Source organism: Trichomonas vaginalis, chromosome V (genome assembly GCF_026262505.1).
Source record: "Trichomonas vaginalis G3 chromosome V, whole genome shotgun sequence".
NCBI classification, from domain to species: domain Eukaryota; phylum Parabasalia; order Trichomonadida; family Trichomonadidae; genus Trichomonas; species Trichomonas vaginalis.
Window position 1 is genome coordinate 9,934,712 of NC_067207.1, and position 22,385 is coordinate 9,957,096.

Genomic DNA, 22,385 nt, shown 5'->3' on the forward strand with positions numbered 1-22,385 from the left:
TTAGCTAATGGTATAGCTGATACTCAAAAAGGAATCATAGGGTTAACTTCAAATAGTAGCTAAAAAGAATTTGGATATGAGGTCTATAGAAAAAAAGAAGAAAAATTCTTGGAAAAAATAGGAAAATCATTCCTCTGTAGATTTTCATGCAATATTGAATATGATTTATGAGTATTTTTTCCGAATTTTCCATAATTTTGAATTTTTTCAATCAAAATAAGGATTTACTCAGCCTTCTTGTCAAGGACGATAACTTCAAGGGACTCTGGGATTGAGTTCTGGACGAGCTCGACAAACTTCGGCTTAACTGTAAGTGTATAAAGATACTTTGTTGTGCGAAGTTTGAACTTGGTGTTGTCATCATTAGACTTCTTTACCTTAACCCACTTAGCATCAGAACGAGCGGCAAGGGCAAGGAACTCCTTTGGTGTGGTGACCTGCTTTGGCATCCTCTAGAAAAGGCCGACCATTCGCAGGTTTACAAAAACCGTATGAGTCTCGAAATGAATCATTTTTTCGTTTGTTTTTAAATTTATCTCTGATAAAAATTCTAAGATTCAAATTTTTAGCCCTTGGTCATTCCATCTGCATTTCCAATCAGAAAAAGTCAAGGAATAATAACGTATGATATGGTTCTTGGCCTTAACAAATTAACATAAAATTGATATCAAAGGTAGAAAACACCTAATTATTGTTTGGGACTCATATTTGTTTAAGAATACAGCATAATAAGTTTATTACATGCATATCGAACATCCATATATAGTGCTTATTTTTTATATTACATAGTTTTGCCCATTAAATATAATCGTCCCAATATTCAACATGATTCATTCAATCATTGTAATTCTCAGATGAAAATATCTGTCTTTCTATATAGAAAAAGAGAATTCAGAGGAATTTTCCTATAAATCAATCTCATTATTTTTTCTATTGTAAAATTCTAAATCAGATAGCGATTATACGATGAAAATTAAATAGTTTGGTATGCATGTCACAAATATCATCTTAAAGTCTTAAAATCTTTTCGCCGATTATTTTCCATTCAAATTTTAATCGTTGGCTGCCTTTCGAAATGGCCGAGTTGCTTTTCATTACTCCAATAGAGAAGAAGAACGTTAAGAAACCATCCTGGAGAGGTATCCCACGTGTTTCTTTCACACGCCCAGCTGTCGCTGCTGAAGTTGATCCACTCGTTAAGCCAGCATGCGCTGCTAAGCCAGTTGAAACACGCCCATCCCTCAAGGTTGGTACAGTTGTCATCGTTGTTGGTGGCGAGCACCAGGGCAAGCGCGCTGTCGTCGTTGCTGACCAAGGCGCTGGTATCGTTAAGATTGCTGGTCCAGTTGTCCCAGTCAACGAAATTTCTCAGGACTACCTCATCGCTACATCAACATCAATCGAAGTTGCTGCCAACGCTACAGAAGCTCAGGTTGAGGCCGCTGCTGCTAAGGTCCCAGAAATGGTCGAGTACCTTAAGGCTCCATTCACAATCAAGAAGGGAGACCGCGTCCATTTAATGAAGTTCTAAAGGCCTAAATCTATTTTTGTCTCAATCTTATAAAATATTTATTTATTTGGCACTTGCTTTCATTTTTATTATACACTATTGAACATCGATAGTCCATGAATAAGAATACGCCTTCCTTTCGATAATTGGATACCAGTCAAGATTTTGTTGAAATTCCATAGTTCTTTAACTAACAAAGGAGAATTTTAGCACTAGTCTAATATTGAAAGGATATTATATTAGAATTGTTTCATTATTATTGATGACGCCACGAGAAGATATAGGCTATAAAATTCTTTACATTTTGGCTGCTAGGACATCAGAAGATTCTCCATGGATGCCTGAAGATCAACTAATTACAACATTACTCAATAATCAACCAATTATTCCAAATATGAATTTAGCATTAGTTAAATCTGTCATTCAAGAAATGGTTTTGCATAGTATTCTTGCTATAAAAGGAAATTATCTTTCTTTACTTTCAAAATCAACATATCAGGAACAATATGAATTTGCACAAAAACTTATTAAAGAAAAACAAGCTATATACAACTCAACAATTATTCGTAATCTTGCATTACAAGTACAAAAGAATCAAGTTGTACCTGAAATTAAAATTGATGTTCCAAAAGTCGCAGCACCAGAGCAAAATATTCCAGTCAAGCATACAGAAACGCATAATAAAGTTGCTGTTTTAAGGAAAGATGCACCTATTCTACCGCAAGTCAATACTAATATATCTCAAGCCAAAACTAATACTTCAAAGAAGACTAAATCAAAGTTTGAAGAAGATGATAGTGAATCATCGTCATCTTCATCCGAGTCTTCTTCATCAGAATCTTCTTCTGAATCTTCATCTGAAAATTCCGATGAATCATCTGATGAATCAATCGAATCTACAAAAGAACAAGAAGAGAAGAAACCAGAACCAAAGAAGAAAGCTCCTGCTAAGAAATCAGAGAAGAAAACAGAAAAACCAAAGCCAAAGCCTAAACCAAAGACTACACGCAGAAAGAAGAAAGAGGAACCTTCAAAGAAGAATTTGGGCCCAGATGTTTTTATTACTAGTACTGGCCGTGTTTCAATTAGAAAATCTTATAATTATGATTAATAAAAATTTTGTTAGGTGTTTTAATAGCATTTATTTCAATTACAATAATGATTTCCAACAAACTTAATGAATCAAATGCATTAATTTGATTCAGAATTTTCAGATTAGCTGTAAACTAAGGTAATTCATTAAAATGACATTTTAGTTATGCATCTTCAAGCCAAGTGAATGAGCAATATCACACAATTCCTTTTGAGAGATAGACAGTCATGAATTTTAAGAAATGCGAAGTTAGAATAGAACATTTTTATAATATTATAGAAAAATAAATTGATAGAGATAGATTATTGCTGAAGATAGAGAATAGATATAATTTTTTTTTGTATTTTCTTAACAATGAGAATTAGAAACTCTTGATTACACTATCATCTATTCCGAAAAATCTTCTGAATACTTGTGTTTCGCATAAACCTGCAACACGAACAAGATTGCCAAGGTAATTTTGTAATTCTTCGGATCTTTTTTCTAAGAACTCATTTTCTGTGTTTCCAAATAATTTCTTAGGTGGGAATGGATGCAAATATCTAGATTCAGAGAATTTTGGTCTTATTTGTGAATCAAACTCTTGGAGAGCTGAATATCTTTTTGAAATCGTATGTACACAAACCATACTATCTTTCTGGATACCAACTTCTATATTATAAAATACAGCTTTGAATTGAGGATCGAATTCGAATTTTTCGACTGATAAATACATCGGAGGTATTGAAATTGCTAAATTTAGTTGTGCAGCTTTCTTTTGAGGAAGCTTAATAATTGGGACTTCTCCTACTTTTTGTGGTGCTGAAGATGATGTCATTTATAAAAAAAATTGAAAGAGAAACTTTTTAAAAAGATTTTCGATAGCTGTCAAATTAATGCCATTGATTTTTTGAGTGATTCTGATTAAATAGCATCAGGCTCATTATAAAAAACTGAATCAGATCATTTTCGAATTTGTTGGAAAAACAAAATATGATCCAACATATATTAAAAATCAAACAGTTTACTTATCTATCTATAAAACGAGTAATAATCATATGTAATTAGTTTTTGATTTCGGAATTTTAAAGATTTTCTTCTTCTTCATCCAAAATCGAGTCAATTACACTATCAAGTTCCTCTATAGCACACAATTTACTATATGCGATATCTAATAGATCCTGCGAAGCATTCCTTTGCTTTAATATTTGTTTTAATTGTGGTTTAATTTGTAAAAGCTCTTTATCTAAGTTATAGATCTCTACACATTCCTCCGGACCTTCGGTATTTTTATTCTTACTTCTTATTCTTTGATTAAAGTAGGAAACACAAGATTTTCTTTTCTTGAAACCATTAACTAATTTTGTTGTTCCGCAATGGTTATTGATATCTTCTACGGTACCCTCTAATGATGAACCATTTAACTTCAAGAATTTGCCATTTTGATACAAAGCAAAAGCAGGAAGTGAAGAAATTGGAAATCCTTCACATAATGTGGGACTTTCGAGGCAGTTTATTGTAGATATAGTAATATTGTTCTCATTTTCGAATACTCTGGTCATATTTCGTACAACAGGGAAAAATGGTAGCGATGATATTGATTGCGGGGTGTAAAATGCAGATACTAGACATTTTTGATCTGTGTAGTCATTAATGTTGAATTTGTTTATTGATTTTGGATTGGCTCTTTGATATTCAGGTTTTTCTTTAGAAACTTGCTCAGTAAAGTTTACAATACTCTTTAATGTGTACGATCCACGATAATTAATATGATTTTCTGGATTGAATGTTAAGTATTTTATTGCAGGTAATGTAACAACAGACATTCTCTTGCATAACATGTCCTCTTTATGGCAATTGACAGTTACAAAACGTGTTTTCTTAAAGAAAAATGAAGCATCATCATAATCTTGCAATTTTGAGTTACATTCATCGCATTTCGGGCCGTAAAAGAAAAACATTAAATCTATTTGCTTAGAGTAGTACTCATTGAACTCATCTTCGTCAATGTCAATCGAATATGAAAGAATATGTCCTAAGAAAAATGAAAAAAACATTCAAGATTTTTGTCAAAAACGTGACAAATTTTGGAATAATTTTTTTTATGTCTGGGGTTTCTGATGCAATTTCATCTGATGAAACGGACTCAATCACATATGAAGAGTTTATTGAACCGTTTATCATGCTTGGAACAACAGATGCTATCGAATATGTCAGTGAAATGATGATTAATTCGAAAACCCCAACAGATACATATTTCAAAGAACTCACAAGTTTAGCAATAGATGATTCTTTATCAGATTATGATCCATTTTATCGCCCAAGCAAGAAAAAGAAAAAAGAATTAAGTGATGCAGTCAATTCTATAATACGTGGAACTAATGTTTACAAAAGATTATACAACCGCAATATGCTAATGTCAATTGATTCTGAAATTGGTTCAGATCGAGGTTTGAAAATTTCATTTCAACCGGAGCAGGTAGAGCCAAATTCAATAAATGCATTCTGCCAAGAGTTTCCATTTTATATTACACCAATTGAAGTTATTCTCGCAGCTTACAGACTTAAAAAAATCGAAAAAGATTATGCAAACACGTTAATTAAGCAAATAACAAGAAAACATAATAGAACTAGCGATAAAACACTACTTGCATATCTTGGAAGTTCGAATTTCAATGCAATTACTAATTATAAAAAATATGGATTATATAGTCGAACAAATTTCAATCCAAACTACAATATTTCGACAGGAATGGATAGTATGGCCATGAATGTTTTAAATCACCAATGGATTGCCACTCCTTACCTCTCAATTACGAATGTTTATGATAATAACATTTCAGAAAAGATCAAAAACATGAGAGATTTAGAAAGTAAGTTGACATCTTTATACGAATTATATACTCTTAATTTATCAGCTTTACATGACTTCACCCTTTATCAGAAAAATTGTGTTTACATTTCAAATAATTTCAGAAGGGCCATTGAATTGATCGAACCGAGAGGTTCTTTGATATTTAAGATCTTTAAGAGGTATTCAAGACACTGCTTCCAATTCTATGAGAATTTCTTGATTTCTCAAATAGAATATTATTTATTTTCAATAATGAATCTGATGAGCTCGTCAGAATGTGAGGATATTGATATGGATGTAGGCCCTTCTTCGAATCAGATGCTGCCTTCTTTCGAAGATTGTTTTTGGAAAAAATACCAAATTTTACGACTTCCAAATTCACTAGATATTTCGAATTTGACCTTTGTTACTACCATATTCAACATTGTTTTAGCTGAAATCGGCTGTTTGCCAAGTGTTGCCAAAATTTTTTTATCAATTCAACAAAAAATCAACACTTGGTGCAGATCCTTTGATACTGAATTGATTTTAACTAAGAGAGAATCATATATCTTCGTTGTTGAAGCAAATTTGTGTAATTTAATTGAAAATTTCAAAAATGATCAAAATTCTGATTTATTGAAGAATATTCGATTTGTAATCCAAGGTGTTTTGAATATATTATACTACTCTGATATTCAGGACACAAATTATTGGATTTACGAAGAATTAATTCAATATATGGAAATTTTTAATGACGTAACATCAGAATCATTCTTTGATTTGATATATCTGACTTTCGGTCTCTATAATATTTTATGCGAATTTTCAGAATTACCAGAATCGCCAAATTCGAAAATTTCTTTAAGAAATGGATTGATTGAAGGATATTACGAGGATGGTAATGAAGTTAAGTGTTCTCAGTATTTTCCTCATCTCATTCTTCTTCATGATTTAGAAGAATACAAGAGTCCATAAATTATATTGTTTTGTTTTTATATATTTTTAAACTTTGTTTGTTTTATTATTTATTTTACATACAAACACTATTTTTTTTAAATCATTATTAAGACTACCAAGATTGAGATTTCTTTATTTCATGTTATACATACAGGGATAAGTCAAGAATATATGATCTCGATTTTCAAGTATTTTTGCTGTGGATAACTAATATTACTAAGCAAAAATAAGCATAGCTGTTTATTCAAGTATGAGAAACATATATCATAAAAGTTATTTATTTCAAGATAATGAAGAAGAAAAAGGTGAGATAATTCTGAGAACGCTTAACAACCCCATGATTTTTTTCTTCATAATGATCACATCTACTTACTCCTTTTATGAGTGCGAAGTGCGTGTGAATGTCTAGCCTGATGCCATTGATATTAACTTTAGATTAACATTTTCATCAAACTTAAAGCACTAATACACATTAAAGTAATAGTAAATATTTCATTTGTAATTGGAGCAACTAATAATATTGCACATTTGTCACTGAAAAGATTAATCACAAAAATTAATGAATAAACACTAAACATATTTATATCTATAAATAACAAAAAAATTAATTAAACAAAAATATCATTTCCAATTGCAGAATAAAACAATTTGAGTGGAATAAGTTCATCAGTTCTAAATGGAGTACAGGAAGAACAGCCAGTAGCAGAAGTATACTTAGAAACAATCTCAACAAACTTAGTGTTTGTTAATCCAGACTTTTTCGCAGTTTTCACTTCACTACTCATTTTCATCAATAATTCGTCATTTTCGATGATTCCTCCAAATCCAGAAATCATCTGCGCGTAGTGAGCAGTTCTCTTTGTTGTCTGCATGATGTACAAACAGTCTCTAAACGCAACAATGGAGTCAACAAGACACAAAGGAAAAACAGAATGAAATGGAATTTTCGTCATTTTCTTCGCATCTTTTTCTTCAGCAAAAGTGAATTGTATTTCAAGAGCTGGATCCCTAACTTTAGCTGAAAATAGACCTTTCACTTTCGACGTGATGTCGCAGTTCATACTGCCTGGTTCTTTAAGAAATTGAAGGAAATATTTCCCACTTTTTGTGAACTTATCGTTTGGTTTAATTCTTGTTGAAGCAAAGTACTGTCTGTTAGTGAGAAGAGCGAAGTTTAGTATGACATCAGCTGATTTAGGTATGACAGCAACAATTTTATTGAATAAATCAGGCTTGAAACGGCCAGGATTCTTTGTTGATTTTCTTAATTTGACGTCGAAGGGGTTTCCAAGCTTTTCACTCGTTTTTGAGTTAATCAATGTTATTCTTAGCACCATTTCTGTCTTCTGAAGTGAGAAAATGTTGTATAAATGGTCAATTGAAAAAATTATTGCTGAAATTTGACTTTTTGTACTGTTTTCTTTGAGATTGCATATGTAATTGAACAAATTATCAGTGTTACGGGTCTCTACAATTGGTTTCATGCTTATTTGAGGCTCTTCTTCAACATCAATGAATCTAAGTTTTGAATTTTCTGAAGAATCATCATCAGAATCACTGTAATTGGTTTTGTTGCGTCGAGTTTCCATGGCAACATCAAGAAGTTGTCGAATTTTTGGAAGTAAATGAGAATCCGTGGTTTCAGCATCGTCTTTAAGAGAATTAAGATCAACAGTGAGATTAGGAGCTGGGAATATTGGCTCTGACCTGATTGTTTGCGTTTTATCGTCAATTTTGATTTCATTTTGGATTTGATCAGAACTTTTTGCAATTGAAGTCTTCTTAATAGGATCAATGTTATTACTGCTTTGCAAATTATTGGTTTCGAGCTTGCTTTGGTCTATTTGGACAGATTTGTTTTCATTTGGTTTATCTGGTGAAGATTTTGTATAATTAGGCTTAATATCTGTTATAGCATTACTGGATGAATCTTGTTTAATAGTTTTCTTATCAATTTTTTCAGTTTCTGTCGAAATTTTATTTTCATTTTGGATTTGACTTGAATCTTTTGAAGTATTTTGAGCAATATCGCTATCTTTAATTGAAAAGGACTTAGTTTCTTTGATTTTTTCTTGCTCTGGTTTATTAATTTGGGATATTTCGTTTTCTTGAGAAATTTTAGCATTTGTTGATATATTTGAAATATTTGCAGTTGTAGATTGAGTTTCATCAGAGGACTGCTCGATTTTAGAAGTATCAAACAAGTTTTCTTCGTATCTCTGAAATTCTTCATCATCACATTCCTCTTCATTGCATTCTACATCACTTATAGGTTCTTCTTCAAGTAGGGTTTCTTGATGAATTTCGCCGTCTTCTTCCTCTTCTGATTCTGAAGATTCTGATTGTTCATGAGAGTTATTTAAAGTTGTATCCAATGATGCTTCTATACTTGTATCCAATGATTGTTCTGATTGAAATGGATTAATTAATACGATACTTTCTTCAGTATAACTAACTGTTTGTATTTTTGTGAATTCATCTTCATCATCTTCATAAACATGCGTATGGTGAGGATTGTCATCATCAGAACTAGTGTTAAATCCAAAACTTTCAGAATAATCTGATTCATTTTTTGCTTTATTTGAATGATTTTTATATCGAATGTCGGTATCTGTAGAATTTTGGTCTTCCATTCGGTTTCTATGTTGAATTTCTTTATCTTCATATTTTTCATATTTTTCTTCTTGATTTCCACTATATTCTGATTCATTTTCGTCACTAGTATTGTCTGAAGAACTATCGCTCCACGTTCCATATAGAAGCACGGCTGGTGGAACGTGGGCATATCTCAGAGTCATTTAGAAAAATAAATTCGTTATCAATAATTGATATGTTCAATACAAATGCCTATATGATCTTAATCAAATTCTATAAATTTAATTTGGATTCTTAGAGGTCATCGTTTTCCTCATCGGGAGCGATACATTATTCGTTTTCGTTAATTATAAGGCTATTTTATTAGGAAAAAATGCAAATTCATTGCTGTTCAAAATTTCTTTATGTGTGATCAAGACGTGAATCAGAATAAATACAGTGAATTGCGAAGTATCAGCTTAAAAAGGGAAATGATGAAGAATTAAACTCGATTTACAAAAAGTTCAAAATAGAATTGATTGATTCATTTAAATATCCCTCAAAAGATATTATCAACGATAATTTAGTTATTACTATGTATAACAACCAATATACAAAGATTTAAATCTTGCAAAACACATATATGATGCATTCTAAATTTTGTTTATTCGCCGATGTTTGGCTTTCAATCTCTTTGCAATTATTTCCTCTCACAAGATACAAATGTAAATGACAAAGGTACACCCAAAATTGCACTCTTCATAAGGCATTTACAATAAGATACAAAAGAAGTAATTGAGATTCTTATTTCACACTGGACAAATGCCAATGACAAAAATACATTCTGAATAATAATCATCATAAAGCATCACAAAAAGATAATAAAGAATTATATGAGTTTCTATTTTTACTTCACGCAAATATAAAAGAAAAAAGATAATAAAGAAACAGCACTTCATTATGCAGCACAAAAAGATAATAAAGAAGTAGATGAGTTTCTATTTTCATTTCACGCAAATATCAAAGAAAAAAGATAATAAAGAAACAACTCTTCATTATGCAGCACAAAAAAATAATAAAGAAACAACTCATTATTATGCAACCCAAAAAGTTAATAAAGAAACATCTGCATAAATATCGATAAAAGAGCGAGTAATTTAAAATGTGCTTCCCGGAGCTTTCTTTCCGCAGACCGTGCACTCACCGCAAATGAAGTTATGTTCACCCGTCAACTTGCATTTCGTTTCGTTGCAGATTGTGCATCTTCCGCAAATGAACCTGTGACCCTTTACAGAGCATTCGAGGCAGCCGCATTTCTTGCACTGTCCCATGAAGAAGTCGTGGTTGCAGCCTGGATTGACCTTTGGTGGATTCCTCTTTGGAGATGAATCTTCATCATCAGATGACGAAGAAGAAGAGGAAGAAGATGATGAGGACTTCTTCTTAGAGTTGTAGACCCTAACAGTTGTTTTCGCAGCTGGTTTCGGTGCTGGAGCACTTGTAGAAATCGTCATTGATGGACATGATGGGCATGTAATTGTCTGATTGATATCGAGACGTTGGATTCTGAGTGGTGGGAACATTCCTGTTGGCTTTCCAGCAGTGCTGATGATGTCTTCCATGTTGGCTCCAGCGACGCCGGCATCGATATCGAGCTTTGCCATAAGTTCTTGCTGGATATACATCAACTGGTAGAGCAAATCTTGCTGTTGCTGGAGTAATCCGAGTGTTTCTTTATAGATTGGCTTTCCCATTTGTGTTGTTTGGTATCCGACATGCATGGATGGGTTGGAAATGTTCATTTGGTAGTTGACGTTTGGAACATTCATCTGGTAGTTTATGTTGGCTGGCTGCATGTTCATTTGGTAGTTAACTTGCTGCTGCTGCTGTGGAACGCTCACTTGATAATTTACTTGTGGCTGAGGGACGTTCATTTGCATGCTAACGTTCTGGGAAGGCATGTTCATTGGGGCTCCGGCGTTGGCGTTGATGGACATGTTCATTTGCTGTGGTGGCATGTTCATTTGGGCATTGGCGTTGGCATTGACGTTCATTTGGACATCCATTGGTGGTGGCGGTGGTACATTCATTTGTACGTTCATTCCGGGTACTCCCATGTTCATTTTGACGTCCATCTGTTGAGGTTGAGTGCTCATGCTGTAATTTACTTGCTGTCCTGGCATCATTTGGGATTGGTCATCCATGTCCATTCCGCTCATGTTCATATCCATGCCCATTCCGCCCATGTTTACGGAATAATTGATTTCTCCATTGGGTCCAACTGTTGGTGGAGCCATGTTCATGGACATTTGAACATTTCCGCCCATGGATCCATTGGATCCGGCGAAGGTAGGATCTGATGCAGTAACGTTGTACTGGAAGGTCATTTGTGGTGATATGAAATCTTGTCAATTTTCCTATCAAAATTGAAAGAAAAGTTGATAAATGAGAGATATTATTACTGTTGTTGATTTTATATGATTTTATTTATTTTTTCTTTTGAACTCTACGATATCGTTTCAATTGTGAAGATCCGAGGGGAGGTTTTTTAAAAATTTAGTTTATTACAGAAAGATATTGTAAATATTTCCAGCATTGTTATCGAAATGTTCATCGAGATTTGATAAAAATTAGAAAAATGGAATGAATTTCATAATAACTTATTTTCAAAACTGAATTGCAATGAATATATAGTATAGGTTTTGATAATATACTTCAATGATATGCGATTGATCGACTTATATTTCAATGATGCTCCTTCTGAAAATTTGATAAAACATATCAAACATAATTGCTTTTCTTGTTGCATATTCATATCTACATGAAGAAGTGAACATGTTTAATCACGATGAATGTGTTGTAAATATTATTTCTTCCTGCTATATGAAGTGGAGTTTTTTTTTTAATTTTTGCATTGATATCTTACATTATGTAATAAGAATCTCTGCTATTTCTTCACTGTTATTATATACTGCACTATGAAGTGAGATTCTTTATTAACTTTATCTGCATTTTATAGAATCAAATATTCGTATAGTGAATAAATATATCATAAATAATTGAAGATTATTGTTTAAAATACCGTTCCTATAGTTTATTTTTATATTGTATTTATTCATCAACAATGAAAATAAGTCAATGTTATGGAAAATAGTTGCATATCTCGTTCACACGGCATCAAGATTTTGTTTATTCAAGCATATACTTATGATTTCTGGTTTTCAACTTACAAATGAAAATAGATACATTTTTGTGTTATTTTCTTAAGAACTTAAGGGTGCACTTACGCCCCTATGACATGGCCTTCAATTCAGATGTCTAAGGCTAATTTTCAATGACGCTTCACGCCAGTTGTCAAAAATTTGAATTAAAGTCAGATGGGCATAAGTGCAGCCTTAAAACAACAGAGATATTTTCCTGACATTTCTAATAGTACCTTGATATACACGAGTATGAATTCAAATAATAAGACAAAGTTAGTAGCATTTTCGAGAATAATAATAACTTAATTTCTGTTACAACTTAAAATTAGATCAGATCAATCATGTAAATTTCAATTCAAAAATTTTGCTCGCAAAACATGAGAATATGGGATATTTCAGGGTATTTTTAAGCCTATCTGATTTTAATTCAAATTTCTTAAACAACACAATTGAATGATATGTCATATGGGCGTAAGTTCACCCTTAAATCCTTCTCGACGTTTTTGACTTTCGTTTAAATGTAAATGTTTTTATTGAAATAATACATCTGCTTATCTATAGATACTTAAAAAAATTAGAAATAAATTGAATAAAAGTCGCTTCATGAAATAAATTGAAAAGAAAATAATTGTACCTCAATTTTTTTGGCATTTTTTTTTCGATTCGCAATTCAATTTGAGCGATGTACATGCTTGATTATTTAATAAAATAAGTGCTCGAAACAAGCTTATATCATTTAATTTGAAATAATCTTTTTAAACACATTTTCCTACATAAAATCTCTACCTCAAAAATTTGAATAAAATACTTTATGAAGGAAAAGGCGTTTATTTTATATATATGTTTATCTTTTTACGCTTATAAATTTGAGGTTGATTCAAGCACTTTGTGAAATACATAATATATTTTATTTCAAATGATTCAAAATAATCCATTTTGAAAAGAATATTGAATTTTTGTGGATGACTTTAAAAATTCATGTGCATTAATACAAATAAGATTTATATATAATTTTTATATCGAACAACATTTAATTAATTGAATACATTTTTTTAAATAAATTACTGATAATATTTTAATAAATGCTTTCCCTTTTCCTGAAAAAAATTAAGACAGTGGCCTTATTTCGTAAAGAGTCATACAATTCTTTCGCCATATATTTCACATCATACTACGTGGGAATTAAAGGTTCCTCCAAGATAAGGAAATCATCCCAAGATCAAATTATAGAACCAAATAGTATTCCAGGCCTTTTATATAATCTTGAAGTCAATCATTATAATGCTACAGGTTTAATTTCCCACCAATTTAGCAACACTGGAGAAAATACTCAAAAATTTGATTTATATACTAATTTCGAATATCATTCATTTTATTTAAAAAATTATAATGATCCTAGCTACAATGGTAATGTTTTTCAAATAAAAGAATTCGGATTTAAGGTAAACGCATCCCGCTATCCCATTTCACTAAATTTTATAGGAAAAAACCATCCTAAAGTTACAGATGTTACAAGACTGGATTACTATTTTCGTAGTTCATTTTTTGAAAACCACCCATACCCTGACATACCTTCTATACCTTGCATGTATATGGGTGCATTATGGGAAAATATTGTCATTGAACCTGGAAAATCAAAGGTAATATCATTTATCGTATCAAAAGCTGAAAATGATATTCCATTTTTTAATTTTAAAGAGAATTTGATAAAAGATTTTTATACAAAGGACGAAAGAATTAAAATAAAAGGAACGATAAAAAATATTGATCATTGCTATAAATGTATAGATTGCTCTGTATTTTATAAGATTATAAGAAACAAGGAAAACCAAGTTTTACAATCAGATGAAATCGGAAACACTCAAAATAAAAACAATTTTGATGAAGATATAAAAGTTCCCAATAAATCAGGTGAATATAAATTGATTGTTTCTTATGGTGATAGAGCTACATTCCATAGTTCAATTGATCATATATTTCATGTTAGAAATAATATTCCAACAATCAAATTTGATAATCCAGAGTTTGAGTATTATATCCCGAACTCAACACTTAATATGAATGTTACAGTCACTGACTTGGATATCGTCGATACAAGCTTGACAGGATATATATTATTCAATGGTGCAAATTATTCATATACAAGCGATATACAGAGTGGAATTGCGAAAATATATAGTTTCACAATACCTGAAGACACTATCCCAGGTAATTATACAGCAGAGTTCATCGCATCAGACGATGATGATATATCGAAGAAAACATTTAAAGTTGTCGTTCGAAACAATACGAAACTTCTAATTGGTGTCGAAGGAATCGATCTTAATGCATCATACTTACCTGGCTGTGATATCAATTTTTCTCTAATGATTATGGACTGTGACAAAGATTTCGACACAACATTCAACATTTCTCTTGCATATTCAGAAAGCATCATATATTCTAACTCGATAACAAACGATGGAATAAAAATGGGAATTCCAATGCATCTCAAGATCGAAGAAAACGAAACAAAAGACAAAGTGACAATCTCTATCAAAGTCGATGGTTCCCATGAGCATGAGATTACAAAGTTCGATTTGAATATTATTCATCTTCCAGATCCAACAAAAAGTCCAGATCCAACCAGAAGTCCAGATCCAACAAAAAGTCCAGCACAAAAAGCAGATAATCCTAATCAGATTAATGATGAAAGAGCCAAGAAGAAGAAAGTTCTCATTCTATCTTTATCTATTTCATGCGGAATTATTGTTTTATGCATTATCATTGGAGTCATTACTTACTTAATCATCAAGAATAATTCAACACCAGATGTTTCTGATGAAGAACCTAATTATTTATAAACATTCAATCTCTTATATTCATTTTGCAATGATTGATTTTTGATCCTAAATTTTAAAAATCATTTCTAAATCTTAAATTTTAATATTTCGAAGTAGTCACAGTAATTTTATAAAAACATTAAATATCTTTATATATATAGAAATATATCAAAATACTTTACCAGCTTTAATAAGCTTGATATTCTTGTTTTAATTAAACATTTATTTAGAAATCAAAACATCTATACTATCTCCATCATGATTACTTATTCAACTTTCTTGAATGAATGATTAACAAACAAAAGTTGCTATGATATTAATCATGCAATTTCCAATCTTTCTTATTGCTTGGAAATTAGAAGATCAATCTTTATCACTTGCATATAAAATTTAATATGCATCAGAATCATCCGACTTTTCTGGAAGACTCTGTTCTGTTGATTGTTCTTCATAAATTTTGTTTAAGTACTTTAGTTCTGATTTTCTTTTAAGTTTTACAAAGACAGTGAATGCACCATAAGCTAGAAAACCAAAACAAGCAATAGATATAATGATAATAATTGCCTTAGTGAAATTGTCTAATATGTGCTTTCTGGCAATATAGAAAGTTGTTATATTGTTCTCCGTCATGCATTCAATATCAATTAGTTTTTCTTTCTTAAATTGATTATTCATTTTCCAATTTTTACACTTTGCATTGGTGATCTTTAGAACAGGAACTTTGATATCTGCTATATTGTTGTTGACACCAAATATTTCATCATCAACTAGATTGAAATCAATTTTCCCTTTTATCGATCCATAGTATTCCATTTCAATATATGGAATGGAAGTGGCACTAAGATTTATTTCTAATTTTGCTGCTTTTTTAGGCTTGTAAATTATATTCAAGAGAGAAAATTGGTCAAAATTCATTTGAGAAATCGAAACATTTCCAATGTATTGATAATTTTTATATCCAAAACTCACTTCATCACCTACGACGAATCCAGATTCAATATGTCCTGAAGGATCTATCCTTAAATTCAGGACATTAATTTCATTTCCAAGAACGAAATTCAAACTATTATTAATAGTTATATTATCGAAGTAAATTGTATCATTATTTAGGATAAGAAATTCCGTTTCAGATGATATGCTGAAGATAATTGGTATTTTTCCAGTTATACTTCGAAAAGCAACAATTCCACAAGGATCAATTTTCAATTTATTTGTTGCAGATGGATTCATTGAATTAATAATTATATAAGAACGTGGATTCGTGTTAATTAGATTTAAAAATCCTGGTGACTGATAATTAAGATTGATTTCGGTGTTCCAAGCTAAGTTGTTATCAATTGTAATTGTTTCATTATTTATAAAACTCATGTGGTCAATTTTGATTGTTTCTTCTTCAAATGAAATAATTTTTGGAGAATAGTTAAGCAATTCATATTTCGTTGTTATTAAATTGTCTTTGATAAATGAAGATGATTGATCAAATTTAATTTCATCTGCAGAAAATTTGGAATTAACATTGGAATTTCTCAAGATTAAAGTTTCACATTCAATTTCATTGCTGAAATATGCATTTATTCCGATTAATTCCAATGTAATGAAAGATGTTCCAATGATTGTTAAATCCAGTTGGCTTGAATTGGAATTAATCCATTCTATAGCTACATTTTTATGACATTGTGAAAGATCAATAGTATCTGCGTTATTCATCACAAAGAAGATATTAACTGATGATGATTCATTTGCATAATATTTGTCAAAATTCATGTTTTGAATATATTGTGATGGACAATTTTTATTACTTGACTGAACATGACACATTTTTAGATTTTCTTTATATTGATTATTATCAATTCTCTTCAAATCAATACAATATTCTCCTTTTGTTTCAGATTCATGATTTAAAATATCATATATCATAATGGAATCTTCATAAGAGAATCTGATTCTATTATTTTTAATGAAATCCTTTTGATGACTACAAATAAAGTTTGAATAGTAAGTTGAACCTGATTTAAGAACAAAACCGAGATTTTTTTGAGAATCATTGATAAAGTTATCTATTTGTAAAGTATTATTTGTTGGATGAGCAAATGTCATTGTCATGTTATTTACAATTTCTACATTTTGGAAGTAAGAATGAACTCCAGAGCATCTAAAATTTATTCCATCCAATACGTAATGACCGTAAAAGTATGAATTGGAAAAATTAGCACCATTATTTAATCCAACAACAATTTCACTAGATTTTATTGTTGATTTTCTAATATCTGAATAAACTAGTTCAACTTTATAATTATTATGTTGTGTTGAAATGAATGTTATGTTTGAATTAAATGAATCTAACCTTTGTATATAAGAATTATTGCTAAATTCGAAAGTTGCATTTGAATTAACTAAATCAAAATTAATTAAATTCGGCTTTATATTTGACTCAAAATTGATATCATTAAAAGCATGAACATAAAATTGAACATTCTGATGGTCAATTAAATAATAATCGAAGTTATTTGATCGAAAATTAACAGCATATACATTTGTTGGTTCTATTAAATTGAAATGGATTGATGAATCATGAATTGCTCGAGAAATAAAATATTTACTTAATATGAGATTACGATTAGGAGCAATCATGTTAATTGTCATGTTTACTGAACATTGGAATGGATTAATTTGTATTTTGTTGTCTTTTCCAAGTAAAATTGAAAAACCTCGAAAAACAGCACCAAAATCGATATTCTCTGTGGAGTTGATTATGTCTATATCAACATTGGATGAAATTGATTTGAACTCAATTGTGGATTGAATGTTTTCAACTGATGAATTACTTATAATTTGAAATTTTGAAGTTTGAAGATTAAGATATGGTGGTAATGATGTTAAATCAGATGAAATACTGTTGCATGAGATGAGAAATTCTTTTTCTAAATTAAATTTTGTATTTATCAAAATTAAGTCTTTTGCTGAGAGATGGAAGCTGTTCATATAAATCATGATGTTCATTAATGTGATATCATAAGAAAAATAGTATGCGAGTGCATCAAATTTTAATTTTGTGTCTTGATTTAAACCGACGATTGAAAAATTGCAACTAAATCCAAGTCTGATTGTATCGAAAAATGTATTATCTTGTACAATAGAATCTGCAATATTGAAAATAACAACTGTATCGTTTTCTATCTTTCTTTTTAAATCATCCCAATCTGAATAATTGTGAATTGGAACTTTTATATCATCTTTTGGACAGAGGTTCTCACTTTTTGTATAGATGCAGCAGGAAATGCAATTGGATATTGCAAAAAGAAGAAAAATCACCATGTAGAAAAAAAAATTATCGATCAAAGTTCGCAAAAAATCTTTTAAGGTTTATCAATTAAAAATGATAAATTTATTATTATTGTAGCATAGCATAAAAAATGTCAAATTTAAACGACGATATGTCAGATCCGCCACAATAGCAGTCAGAATAAAAGTCAATTGAACTATTGATATCTCTTGTCGTTTATCATAGACTATTTGAAAACTTTTCTTTAAATTGCTATTAATTTCTCCAAATCTGCTGTGATCAGTGGAAAAGATTGCGGAGAGAGATTTTGCTATATGAGAGTTTTAATACATGAAATCAGAGTATACATATCATATGTATATATCAAGAGAATAAAAAGATTTTAAAATTTATATAAGTAAATCACACTCTAATGACCATTTCAGTAATTCACCAATTATCAGAACAAGTAAATAAATTAATTATATATACTTTAATCTTTGATATTGCATGAGTTTTTGATTCTCCTGATACATTTTTCGTATTATAGAATAATAATGCAAAGATGTGTTTGGGTTTTTGATCAGATTGATCTATAGTATTTATTTCATGCCAATAGATCTTAAAATTTAGTATAGAAGTAAATTCAAATTTCAAATTGACGGAATCCATTTTAAATTCTTATAAAATTGAAATATTTATATAATAATATCTTTATTGTATTAATATCATCCAAAAATACTCATAAATTTATAGGAGAGCATTTTTTTTGGATCGAATGTGGTCTAATGATGCTTTTGGCAACGCACCATCTGCTTCGATCTGCGAAAAGGTCATAAAATATATAGAGTATCTTAAAAACCCAACATCTTCAGATACAAATCCTGTCTATACACAGCCAAATACGACATTTAAATTTGATAACGAAACATCCTTCGAAAATGATCTTGAAAAGATAATCAATGGTAAAGAAATGATAAATACAGGATGGGTTCAAGAATTACAAAGCTTTTGGGTCTCAACTTTTAAAAAATTATATATCTTTCACTATAAATTATCTCCTTGCTTCAGCGCTGAAGTTGAAAGACCAGTTGTAGCTGTATCCTTCATTTCTGGGCTTTTTGTTGCACTTCATGAAAATTCAATTTCATTATTTACAGAAGAACTTCATCCAATTCAATCTACTTATACAATCCCTAAAGGAGTATCTATTACCTCATCATATGGTAAGATTATTGGATGCTCTGATGGTTATATTCGTGAAATTATTTTAAATCCAAGCAAAAACCACGTAACAATCAAACAATCAGCGGGAAATTCAATCGATGAAATCAAAAAGATCATAGAAACACGCAATTATTACGTTACTTTATCTAAAAATAGTACAATTTCAATTTTCAACAGAGCCAACCTTAGCCGCATCCATTATTTCAGACTGAAAAATATCATAAACATATGGACGGTTTCAGATGACATCATTTCTGCGTTTGATAGAACAATAATTTTATATACAATAAATCTTCAGTCTCCGAAGCATCCACAGGTCCAGCCATCACACCAACTTCTTGCTTCAGCATGTTCAACTCAAGCAATCTGGTCTGGAGGCTTTCTTACCGTTGTAGATCCAAATTCTTCATTTGACCAACTTACAACCGTCAGATTCCATCCAACTCCGTCTTACACGACAACCGCTCAATTTGGCGTCATCCATTTGATCGCTCCTCTTTCTTTTGGCGTTGTTGCGTTGACATCAGCCGGAATTATCCAAATTCGAGCTGTAAATGACTTCACAAGACCGGATGAGGATATCTGGGCCTTCCCTGTTGCTGTGGCTCCAATGTGGAACGTTCCTATTGGCCAATGTTGCAAATCTGAAGAATTTGTCAGAACTTTGCAAGAAACCAAGTGCGATGCATCTAAATACGTTCTTCAGATATTAGATGATGTTGCATTGATGGAAAAAACACAGTTCGCTTCAGATTTCTTAGGAAAATTATTGAATATTTATTTCTCTGAAGAAAGAGTTGTTTCATACTCAAGATTGCGCAAAGTAGCCTTCAGTGTTAGATTGAGCATGACAGAAATCGATAAATCCTTCGCAAAGTCCCCGATTTGCGAATTGATCTCAAAAGCAGATTGCGGAGATTCGACTTCTGAGCATCTCGCGTTATCATCTATCGAAGCTGCATCAGAATCTGGCTCTGTTCCTGCAGAATTCCCAATTCTTTCAGATTTCTTATACAGATATCGTCATTTTGACCTTCTTATCGACGCTCTGTGCAACTGGGCCAATGTTTTATACCCAGATTCGCTTGCTATTGATTACGAAAATGCCAATTTCCCTCAAAATTCCCCAGATGATACTGCATCTTTCCAACTCCGCCTTCTTGTCCTCCGCCGCTTGAATCCTCTTATCAATCTCGCAGTAAGAGATGAAGAGGCATTCGAATCTGTTATGCGCGCCGTTAAAAAACACGGAATTACTTTTCAATATTACTTGGCCTCGTATTTGAATGTGGACATGGATGAAGAGTCCTGCGTCAAATTCGATTTCCAAGAACTTTCCGCCCATTTGCAGCGCTTAAACAGCCTCTATCTCCCTGCATTGCTTATTAAGAGAGGACAAATACTCGATGCTTACCTGGAATTCATCAGATTGGCCATAGAAGATATAGAGACAATTTCTATCGATAAGAGGATTGAATTACTTGATCGCGCAATCAAGATTTCACCTGAAGGATCAGATAATTTAAAGGCAAAGCAATATCTTCTTGCCGCAGAGATCCTCCACGAATACATAACAAACAATTCTTCATTAAAGAGGAACTTCTTCGCAGAAGAACCCAAAAAATTGATACAAACTCTAAAAGATTACGGAGAACTCTCTCTTGCAGTTCAATTATCATCAGCATTAGGCACTCCAAGGAAGGATATTGTTGACCAGTACACAAAGAACTGCACAGCTAAAGAGTTGGCTGAGTTATTGGCAAAAATTAGAGGAGTTGGCTGCGAAACTTTGTCAGAAAAGGCAATTGCAAAGAGCTTTTTCTCACAACACGATGGAGTTGTCGCTGCAAAGGATATGGTAGAAAATGGAGTATCTCCTTCTATCGTATTTGACTTGATAAACGAGTGTCCAAATTCTGTCACATTGTTCGCAAATAACATTGAAACTCTTTCTGTCATCATTCAAAATTGGACACAAATTTTGCCAATTGACAGATGTAAAGTGTCAGATTTGATTTCAAAGGTAATTGTAGAGATGGACGCCAGAGGAGAAGGCGAAAAGGCAGAAATAGCAAGGAAATGGCTACCTCTTTGCACCCTAGAAGAAAGTTTTACTGATATCTGGGATAAAATCTAAGAAGATATATATATATTATTGTGATTACATAGAAGTTTGATATCAATCGATTAAGAATCAAAAACCATTTTTAAAAATGTATTTTTTAAGACATAATTTTGATATTTTTCACTTAATTTTTTTTTCGCATTTGAAACAACAGCTTATTTGGATGAGTAGTTATAATTCATCCATACAGTAGTCTTGTTTATAAGTTATACGTCTATGAATAAACTTATTAAAAATTTAATAAATTTTCTTCGAAAATGTGGAAAAGTATAACCTAATTTAATTCATTCATGAGTATCGTCAATTTTATTAAGAAATGAATGTATAAAATATCATATTTAGAATAAAAAAATCAAATTCAAAATAAATCAATTGAAAATTTGAAGTAAATATATGAAAATTTAATCAAATGTTCGGAAATGTACTAGTTTGTTGAATGTTCATTTTAATGTTTGAGTTTTTAAGTAAGTTCGTGAAAAATTTATGAAATTTTTATTGCAATTCATGTTTGAGAGCAAATATGCATATGATTTTGAAATACAGTCGATTTAGCGGTTATATTACAGTAAAATGTTTCGTTTGCGCTTTTAAATAATATTTCAATTTCTGGTAAATCGTATTCTATATATTTGAATCGAATCGTGAACTTGAATTTTCCGACCAAGAAAATAGTACGGACTGAAAGCTAGATTGACAATTAGATATTGCAATAAGTGATTTTCTAAAACTAAGGTTTGGAAAATTTTTTACATTCAATTTTGACACAAGGTCCGTCAGAAGCAAAAAAATCCAGAGTT

The 22,385-nt window shown here is 31.1% G+C and overlaps 11 protein-coding genes across 11 annotated transcripts, besides 1 other annotated feature; 5 read left to right on the forward strand and 6 right to left on the reverse strand.

Annotated features, from left to right (window-relative positions):
- Positions 1 to 141: 141 nt before the first annotated feature.
- TVAGG3_0309370 (structural constituent of ribosome) lies at positions 142 to 465 on the reverse strand (the record flags this gene model as incomplete). The annotated part of the gene is made up of 1 exon (XM_051229780.1): positions 225 to 449. One exon carries the CDS (start codon positions 447 to 449, stop codon positions 225 to 227), a length of 225 nt encoding a protein of 74 aa, XP_051099510.1.
- Positions 466 to 1,061: 596 nt separating this feature from the next.
- On the forward strand, positions 1,062 to 1,583 carry TVAGG3_0309380 (ribosomal large subunit assembly; the record flags this gene model as incomplete). Its single annotated transcript, XM_001322264.2, has 1 exon — positions 1,076 to 1,531. One exon carries the CDS (start codon positions 1,076 to 1,078, stop codon positions 1,529 to 1,531), a length of 456 nt encoding a protein of 151 aa, XP_001322299.1.
- A 189-nt stretch (positions 1,584 to 1,772) lies between these two features.
- TVAGG3_0309390 (uncharacterized protein) lies at positions 1,773 to 2,639 on the forward strand (the record flags this gene model as incomplete). Its single annotated transcript, XM_001322263.2, has 1 exon — positions 1,773 to 2,621. One exon carries the CDS (start codon positions 1,773 to 1,775, stop codon positions 2,619 to 2,621), a length of 849 nt encoding a protein of 282 aa, XP_001322298.2.
- Positions 2,640 to 2,964: 325 nt separating this feature from the next.
- On the reverse strand, positions 2,965 to 3,420 carry TVAGG3_0309400 (phosphatidylinositol binding; the record flags this gene model as incomplete). Its single annotated transcript, XM_001322262.1, has 1 exon — positions 2,965 to 3,420. One exon carries the CDS (start codon positions 3,418 to 3,420, stop codon positions 2,965 to 2,967), a length of 456 nt encoding a protein of 151 aa, XP_001322297.1.
- A 247-nt stretch (positions 3,421 to 3,667) lies between these two features.
- Positions 3,668 to 4,639, reverse strand: TVAGG3_0309410 (disulfide-isomerase C17h9.14C-related family; the record flags this gene model as incomplete). The annotated part of the gene is made up of 1 exon (XM_001322261.1): positions 3,668 to 4,639. One exon carries the CDS (start codon positions 4,637 to 4,639, stop codon positions 3,668 to 3,670), a length of 972 nt encoding a protein of 323 aa, XP_001322296.1.
- Positions 4,640 to 4,686: 47 nt separating this feature from the next.
- On the forward strand, positions 4,687 to 6,393 carry TVAGG3_0309420 (zinc ion binding; the record flags this gene model as incomplete). The annotated part of the gene is made up of 1 exon (XM_001322260.1): positions 4,687 to 6,393. The coding sequence occupies one exon, from the start codon at positions 4,687 to 4,689 to the stop codon at positions 6,391 to 6,393; it is 1,707 nt and encodes a 568-aa protein (XP_001322295.1).
- Positions 6,394 to 6,983: 590 nt separating this feature from the next.
- On the reverse strand, positions 6,984 to 9,173 carry TVAGG3_0309430 (uncharacterized protein; the record flags this gene model as incomplete). The annotated part of the gene is made up of 1 exon (XM_001322259.1): positions 6,984 to 9,173. One exon carries the CDS (start codon positions 9,171 to 9,173, stop codon positions 6,984 to 6,986), a length of 2,190 nt encoding a protein of 729 aa, XP_001322294.1.
- A 933-nt stretch (positions 9,174 to 10,106) lies between these two features.
- Positions 10,107 to 11,336, reverse strand: TVAGG3_0309440 (uncharacterized protein; the record flags this gene model as incomplete). The annotated part of the gene is made up of 1 exon (XM_001322258.1): positions 10,107 to 11,336. The coding sequence occupies one exon, from the start codon at positions 11,334 to 11,336 to the stop codon at positions 10,107 to 10,109; it is 1,230 nt and encodes a 409-aa protein (XP_001322293.1).
- An 885-nt stretch (positions 11,337 to 12,221) lies between these two features.
- Positions 12,222 to 12,348: a mobile genetic element.
- Positions 12,349 to 13,234: 886 nt separating this feature from the next.
- On the forward strand, positions 13,235 to 14,995 carry TVAGG3_0309460 (uncharacterized protein; the record flags this gene model as incomplete). Its single annotated transcript, XM_001322257.1, has 1 exon — positions 13,235 to 14,995. One exon carries the CDS (start codon positions 13,235 to 13,237, stop codon positions 14,993 to 14,995), a length of 1,761 nt encoding a protein of 586 aa, XP_001322292.1.
- Positions 14,996 to 15,068: 73 nt separating this feature from the next.
- On the reverse strand, positions 15,069 to 18,289 carry TVAGG3_0309470 (uncharacterized protein; the record flags this gene model as incomplete). Its single annotated transcript, XM_001322256.1, has 1 exon — positions 15,365 to 18,289. The coding sequence occupies one exon, from the start codon at positions 18,287 to 18,289 to the stop codon at positions 15,365 to 15,367; it is 2,925 nt and encodes a 974-aa protein (XP_001322291.1).
- A 719-nt stretch (positions 18,290 to 19,008) lies between these two features.
- TVAGG3_0309480 (uncharacterized protein) lies at positions 19,009 to 22,284 on the forward strand (the record flags this gene model as incomplete). Its single annotated transcript, XM_001322255.2, has 1 exon — positions 19,015 to 21,600. One exon carries the CDS (start codon positions 19,015 to 19,017, stop codon positions 21,598 to 21,600), a length of 2,586 nt encoding a protein of 861 aa, XP_001322290.1.
- Positions 22,285 to 22,385: the final 101 nt, after the last annotated feature.